The sequence below is a fragment of the Anticarsia gemmatalis genome, chromosome 26 (genome assembly GCF_050436995.1).
Source record: "Anticarsia gemmatalis isolate Benzon Research Colony breed Stoneville strain chromosome 26, ilAntGemm2 primary, whole genome shotgun sequence".
NCBI lineage: Eukaryota > Metazoa > Arthropoda > Insecta > Lepidoptera > Erebidae > Anticarsia > Anticarsia gemmatalis.
The window spans coordinates 1,306,350-1,314,290 of NC_134770.1; the positions used below are offsets into that span (position 1 = coordinate 1,306,350).

The 7,941-nt window shown below is 31.1% G+C and overlaps 1 protein-coding gene across 2 annotated transcripts; it reads left to right on the forward strand.

Annotated features, from left to right (window-relative positions):
- The first annotated feature begins 396 nt into the window (after window positions 1-396).
- LOC142984216 (uncharacterized) lies at window positions 397-5,151 on the forward strand. 2 transcript variants are annotated; one of them, XM_076131663.1, is made up of 4 exons: window positions 397-438; window positions 2,439-2,519; window positions 3,101-3,860; window positions 4,176-5,151. In XM_076131663.1, exons 1-4 carry the CDS (start codon window positions 402-404, stop codon window positions 4,282-4,284), a joined length of 987 nt encoding a protein of 328 aa, XP_075987778.1. In that variant the 5' UTR covers window positions 397-401; the 3' UTR covers window positions 4,285-5,151. The 2 variants fall into 2 exon arrangements, with proteins under 2 accessions (XP_075987778.1, XP_075987779.1); XM_076131664.1 differs by lacking the exon at window positions 397-438 and adding an exon at window positions 2,273-2,353.
- Window positions 5,152-7,941: the final 2,790 nt, after the last annotated feature.

The window sequence follows — 7,941 nt, forward strand, 5'->3', positions numbered from 1 at the left end:
TTGATTTTGAAACTATTAATAAGACATTATTACCAGATTTTTTTAGTATATTGGCACTTTAGAATATAACTAATTTCCAGATATTTTCATATTATTTTGATGTATTTATTTAAGGTCTAAATCCCTAAAAGGAAATTTCCTACGAGTAAATATTTTTAACATCCAAATCATTGCGATAATTATAAATAATAAGAGATAAAAATCTAAAACGCAATCACAATTCTATAATAATATTGTGACACGAAATCGATCCCGGCACAACCATTCTTACTAGAGAATTCTAACCACTGTACATGTCAGTTTGTCGGCATCCTTTGTGCAAAGCCGAAAAGTGAAATTATTTATTTAATTTCGTTCATTTTGTTTTAGTAATTGAAAGTGATACGACGTGTGTGATCTATATGATTCAACTCTCCGAGATTCGTACTCTATTATCAAGTAAGTTATTGTTCCTATTGTTTATTAAATTTGTACTAAATAATATCATGATAATTACGTTTAGGTATATTTATTTGTTTCATTAAAATTCATGATTATAATTAATCAATGCCCAATTGTTGAATGAAACTAGCTAAACTCTTGCTTAATATAATTTTGACAATATTATCTGGCTGCATTTAGCTTAATTAATGTGAGAACTGATTATAAATAATGGTCTACATCCATTCTCTTAATTAGATTTTAATCAACTCTTGTATATTTAAGTTTTGTTGTGATAAATGAGTATAGTTTCGTTAATTTTAACTATCCGTAATTAGCTGAATTACAGTAGGTATGTTCTAATTAGAACTAAAAGAAGATTAGAACTAAAACTAGAACTAGAAGAAAATTTTATTTATTCTTTAATTCTTACTAGCCCTTAGTTTATTTAGATTGTAAGTAGGTATTCCCGTAATTTTCGTCCCGACGGCAAAAAGTTGCAATTCTTTCTTTTGCCTTGAACATTATATTATTATGTTTAGAGAAAATCCGTAAAGCTTAATATTTCACACTCTAGAATATATGTGTATTTTTAATGTTATTATCTTTCTTGTATAATATAATTCATTAAACAAAATGTTTAGGTATATATTAAAATCTATTTATTGTATCCATGTCCTATCGTAAAGTTTGATTCTGATAAATTTATTATTTGTTAATATAATCTGCCGGTAATAAGCTAAATTATTATCATAATAAATTCTTATTAAACTGAGCCCTTTTATTTACATTCAAGTAAGATTCTACCTTTAAAGCTAACGCTGTCTAATTTGATTGAAAGTAGGTTCCATAATATTGTGCCGACGGCAAAAATCAGTGGCATTTTTTTCTTCTATGTTTAGCAGAATGAGGATTTATTTGTAAAGTTAAGTAGGTAATTCACAAACAGAAAATGATTATCTCAGTTATATTTACATTATTTACGTAACTTATTTCAAAAAGTTCCTACATTTTGCATTTTTTTAATTCTGTAGTGGATGAAGAGACTGTCTTCATCAGATCAAAAGTTGATGCTTTTTATGTACCTTTTTATAAGTGTTCTAAGGCATTGCATTTATCATTTTAAAATTACGAGTTAATTATTAATAATTGGTTTACTTCAAGAACTGAATACAGTAAAAAAATAATAGTAAAAAGTATTTCAGTTCCCTTGTCGAACAATGAACCAATTACCAAATGGTATTTGACGGTCGTAAATGTTAATATTCATGTTTCATTCTAAATAGGTACTATGAAGCAATTAATTAATAACATTATTTTTCAAAACTATTAGATAGGTTTTTTAATTTACAATATCTTATTAGATTTTTTTAAATATTACTTAAATGAACTCTACTACCCGTGCGCGATAAGTTGAGACCTGAGCGCGGTGACGTCACTGACAAGTACAGTTCAAACAAAAAATGTAACTAGCTTCCGCATGCGGCGGTATCTGCGAATTTTAGGTAGGTAGTCATCTTCCATAGTGAAATTATTTACAATATTAAGTTATTTTATAACAATAATTAATCGTAATTGTCAGACTATAGATTTATTATGTATCACTAAAAGTGAAAGCCGATAGGTATTATATTAAATAAAAGATGCTTTTATGTATAAGTATTTATTAGATTATTTTCAACAATAATTTAGTCGTCATCATCATCCTCCTACCCTTATCATTCGATACGTCGATACGTGACGTAAGCCAGTACGAAACTAATAGATAAAAAATATGGCTTCAACTGTACACCGCGGGCGGCCGCGGGTAGGTGCGCGGGGATGGGGGAGGAGTGTCGCATTCCACGCGGGTCTCAACTTATCGCGCACGGGTAGTAATGACGTCACATCCTGCAAACTTTCAATGAAGCTTTTTCAACTTATTATTACTACAGTTCTGTTTCTTACTATTATATTTACATATTTACGTAAATTATCAATATTTTCTTACTAAAATGGTGTGTTTGTGATAATTACAGATAAGAAAATGTATCCGACAAAGGGAATGCATGAATACATGAGTGAAATGAATAGGCTGTTCCCTAGAAACAACGAAAATGGTAAGTTGGACAAACAAACTCTATTGACATGTTGTAAAGGCTGCAAAGTTGAAATCATTATCTCGAAAAACTAAGTTCCACAAAATGGCGTTATTGTTATTTCGATATTTCGCTTGATCTTAATATTTTTTGAGTGAAGCTCCTCTATTTGAAGGCACATAATGTTTATAATGTTGATTAGTTGTAGATGATTAGTGTATCCTTTGTTAGAGAGTCATAACTATAATTATTAATATAAATGAATAATATAAGCAGAAACTTTTTGATGTCAAGATAAGTCCATGGGAAATGTTAGAAATGCCATCTCTTTTATAGTAAATTTGATTAAACTAATTCTGAATTATTCAAAGTAATAGCAATTTATTTACAAACAACCGTCTCAGCTAGGCACTTTGGCTAGCTACTCAGAACCATTTTATGTTATAAAGTTATTATGTTATTGTTGCTACCTTGGTGTGTACTAGGTAATTTGCTTTCTACCATTTGTGTAACCAGCTGTGAAAAATCATGAAATATTTTTGAATGGCTACTAAATAACAATCTAATAAGAATCTCACTATTGTAACTGTAATATATTCCAGATTACTTCCACACACCAAACCCAACCAACACAATGTACTCACCATTTCAACAATCAACATCTATCAACCGATCTTCAAGCAGTGCTGAGTCAGCATCATCCGAGTCTTTCCCAGACCTGCACCGAGACAGACTAAGACCAGAAGACACTCCATTTGTCATCAGGCGCCAAAGACCAATAGTAGGCAGAAAGATCTTTGACAACCAAGATTTACAACAAACATTTGCTCCAACTCCCAAACGTTTTGAAGAGGAGCTATCAAATTCAATATGGCAGCCGGATGACCAACATTTGTTTCCAAGCACACCACCTAACATTGAACAGAAAAAGTTAACTCCGAATGCATTCTATGAGCTATTTCCTACAGAGAAAAAAGGATTTGAATTTAGAACACCAGTTTCGCCGCGGTCGCCATCTTCAAATTACACTGCATCTATGGATTCGCCAGTATTTTCACCGATACGTTCAAATTTATCACCAATAAGGTCGAATTATTCTCCTAACTCGCCGAAAGTATGCTTGCCTAGAATGCCAGCTGCACCTGTTTTCCAGAATCCGGTTAATTTCGCTAGTACATCAAGATTTGATGTGAAAATGGCTAAAATGTGCACTTTCTGCCGCAAGAATGGTGAAACTCCGTTGGTTTATATGACACACACTGTGAAGGAAAAAGTTGGAAATCAAAATGTGGTGACTTGTCCTATATTGAGGTCTCATGTTTGTTCTACTTGTGGCGCTTCAGGAGACAATGCACATACCATGTAAGTATTCCTCTTGATCAATTCAATGATGGTTCAAAAGTTTTTCCATTGGTCCTTCTATGTACCGTTAACTAATTCTGTTACTAGTCTTTCTGCTGTTGTCTTATTGTGTTCAGCAAAAAAGACAGATTCAAAAATTTATTATCTTTCACAAATTCTTTAGTAATAATATTTTAAACATCCCATTTATGTGGTGTCTTTATAATACAAAATTGAGTTATTAGACTAAACCAGAATAAACAAGTTTTTAATATTATTTAAATCAACTGTAGCCTTTCTTTATTGTTGATAATAAATCTCAATTTTATTTTCCAGTACCTACTGTCCAGTTTTGAGGAGCAACAACAATGGACAACCTCTACAGTCTACCACAATAACACTAAAGAACACACGCATCAAGAGCAATGGCAGACGAAGATACTAGCAAGAAGCCATGGTAACACAAAACTTTTATAATTTTATACTAAGAATTGTGTATAATGATTTTACAGCTGTCGTTTTTTGAAAGCGATATAATTATTTATTATTTAAGTATAGCTGCCTTCTCCTACGAGAAAAGGGTGGTATATTGTTCAACCATTGATTGCGACACAGACTTCCATCAAAGATGGTTCCAAGCTGGTGTTTTTAGGTTTTGTGTAGTGTACAATAGTAACTACTAAGGACTATTTTAAGCCAAGTTGAACTTGTTTCCGTTCCTGCAATATTTGTATCCAATTTTTATAGTATTTCCCAGTATTAAATGTCAATTTTAATAATGTTATTCCTCCTGTCACCACAGCGACATCTATGCTATTATTTTTTACTCAAAGTTGATGATCTAATACTTTCACACTGTAAATTAATGATCTCCATATCATATTTTTGAAGTAATAGTCCAATAAGATGATATTAGATATTTCATATTAGTTAAACTAGCAATTCTGAATTAGAATTTATACATTTAAAAAATGCAACTTTGAAACCATGATATCAAACCTGCTGCCATAAAATGTTTTAAAAGTATTTCTGCCAAACTCGTGTTTTTTAGAAGATTAACTTTAAATAATAATGATTTTATAAGTAGAAACTAGTATTATTCATTATACTCAAGACTAAAGAAATTATGTGATCTTGTAATTTATCAAGGCTAAAGAAATAATGTGATCTCCGTACTAATTAAGATTTAATTACTTAAAAATGGACCAAAAATAGTATTTGATCTCTTTATAGTGTTATAAATGACTTGATAATTGAAATAACTTACATTTTAAGATTTTAATAATATTCAGTTAAAAGCTGATACTTTTTACTTGTGCCTTTACATTGACTGACGTTGTAATAATTGTGTATTTTTTATATCTACGTTCGTATTTTTTTATTAGAATTATGACAATTTTACTTTTTTTTTTTTTTGCTTTAAATCACACTTAATTTGACTAAATAACAAATAATATCTTAAAAATCATGACTATCATTGACGATTTTAAAGTGAACTAATATTTATCAATGCATGATTCATATTATTTTACAGACATGACCATTGAATGTAACAAAAATTTAAAAACTTAAAAAAAAGACAACCAACATTTTAACATTATTATTTTCAAACACATTCCTTTTATTAGCCCGTTATGCGTCCAAGTTTTGGGCGAAAGCCCCCCTTTTCTTCCAAATCTGTCTGTCCTGTGCTCTTCTCTGCCACTATGGACCCCCAAATTAATTATAATTCCTTTAAAATGACGCCTAAAAAATAAAAATATGACCAACACTTCATATAAATGATGATACTCATACCATTATACTCTAGTAATAAGGTAAAATTTTCTTTATGCTTACTGTTTTTTCGAAAAATTATTTTGACTCTATTAACATCGTGTTTGACTTAACAATGACTTACTTAAAAGGTTTATAATCATAAGTTAGTTTGTAAGTAATTTTGACTGAGCTATGTTTAATGTTTGATATTACAACAGACATTTTATTTTTGACCAAACCATCGTGTAATAAGAAGTGATGCAAACATTATCAATCTTACATATTATCTTAGTTGTTCGTAAGTGGTTTGACCTCGAAATTTGTTTACTACTGTTATCTTAATTCCATTTATCAACTTCTAATTTGTGTATAATATTTTTATAATAATGGCTTTGTTTGAGTAATTCAAATAATAATTGTGTGGTAGATTTTTATTGAAAGGTTTTAATTCTTTGTAAATAATTTATATGATGTGATTTTTTATTTTACTAATTTTGAATTATGTGCCTAAGTTGTACTGTTGCAAACATAAATAACTATGTGAATATACCAAAGTATATTTCTTTTGTTCATCACCAATTTGTAACTTTGTGCAATTATTTTACCACCAATACCATAAACTGGATAAAGAATATGAAGATTTTACACTCTTTAAAAGCTAAACTAAGTTACTAAATATTTTAAGTACATTCGAAAATACAATTCTGTATAATTTCCATGTAAAAAAGCTAAAAAGCAATGAAATTACCAATGATTTCTGTTAACCATTATGAATTATAAATTAACTACTGTCCTTGTCTATTAAGACTACTAGAGTTAAGTTAAATTTAAGTATGCTCAAAGGTTTGAAAAGCCTCAGGGCTTACATTTTTCCTACGCTGGCATCGGTGACGTGCGTCGATCGACACGATGTAAAGCAGGCCACGACTGAAGACTGCAACCTGATCTTTACTTACGATCTGTCTCCTGGCTTCGTCTCGGTTGCTAACTGTTTCATATGCATTACCGAAGGTTTAGTAGACTTATCGCAGTCTCACGTCTCAGACTCGCTTGCAAGCCAGCACAACGACACTGACGTGCGTGGTAAATTTTATTTTAGGCGATCGCGATCGGTACAGTATAGGAGGAAAAAAGCCTGATAGATTTTAAGGTTGATTTTTTATGAGTTTAATCAAAGAAAGAAGATACTATGTGTTTTTGTTATGTTTTTAAATTTTGAATACCACATATGGTACATCTAAGACGAACTTAATGTCTTTTATAGCAATTCTTGTTTGCTCAATTTCGTTAGACATTCTTTACGATTGTTTTCAAATACTTTGATAAATGCTCAATGTTTTACATGAAAATGTTTATGCTATAGCATTATTTTTAAAGCTTAAATGTACACTAAGTACGATTTGTATTAATATTATGCATATGATTTTGAAACTTGCATGTTTTTTTAATAAAAGTTTTTATAGAACAAACATAATTTTTTTTTTAACATCTAGCCCATCATGTCCCTCTTAATTCTATAGAAATGCTGTTCATGTCCCAGTTATTGGATTACCAGTGTGCAACTGATAATGAATTTACATCTAAAAACTCCTTAGGCAGGCCTTCCTACCTAAGCAACTACTACAGTGTACAATGCTAATAAAGTATTGCTATTTATTATATCTGCATACGTAATACCATACTACATGGGCTCAATAAAGATCCTATTTGCATTTCCTAATAAATAACGCCATCTATCATAAAACTAGATAAACTAGTGTGCGTATGCCCAGCGGGAAAATACTAAATGGTCGCTTTTTTCTGGCCATTCAAACTTGGTCGGGTTATGCAAGTATTTCGGTGGTTTCAGCATTTTTAGTAGGTATATCTCTGTATTTATTTAATACTAGCTGACCCGTGCGGCTCCGCTCGCGTGAGTTTCGTACTGTTGCTTATTCGTTTGACTACGCGAATTGCGAGGCACTCGATACACTTACACATAAAAATGCTAACAACTCTTTTGTCATCTAATGGTTATTTACGAAAGGGACCCGAAGGGCACACAATGTGACACAGGCTCAGGCAGGCCTGATTTCCTGAGGTTACCTTCTTTCCCGCTCTTTTCTGTATCCGTACCAGTTTACACTGTAAAATATAATAGGTACCTTATTATAGACTAACCATTGCTTACCCGTCTGGATTCAGAATATTATTATAGGTACAAACAGACCTATCTGCGCCGGAGCTCTTAACACGCGTAATAATGTATACTTACTTGCGATGATACGTCCGAAACCGCGTAACCCGTAATTATTTTTTAATATATCATCCGTTGTTTATTTTTTAAAACTTACCACATAGTCTG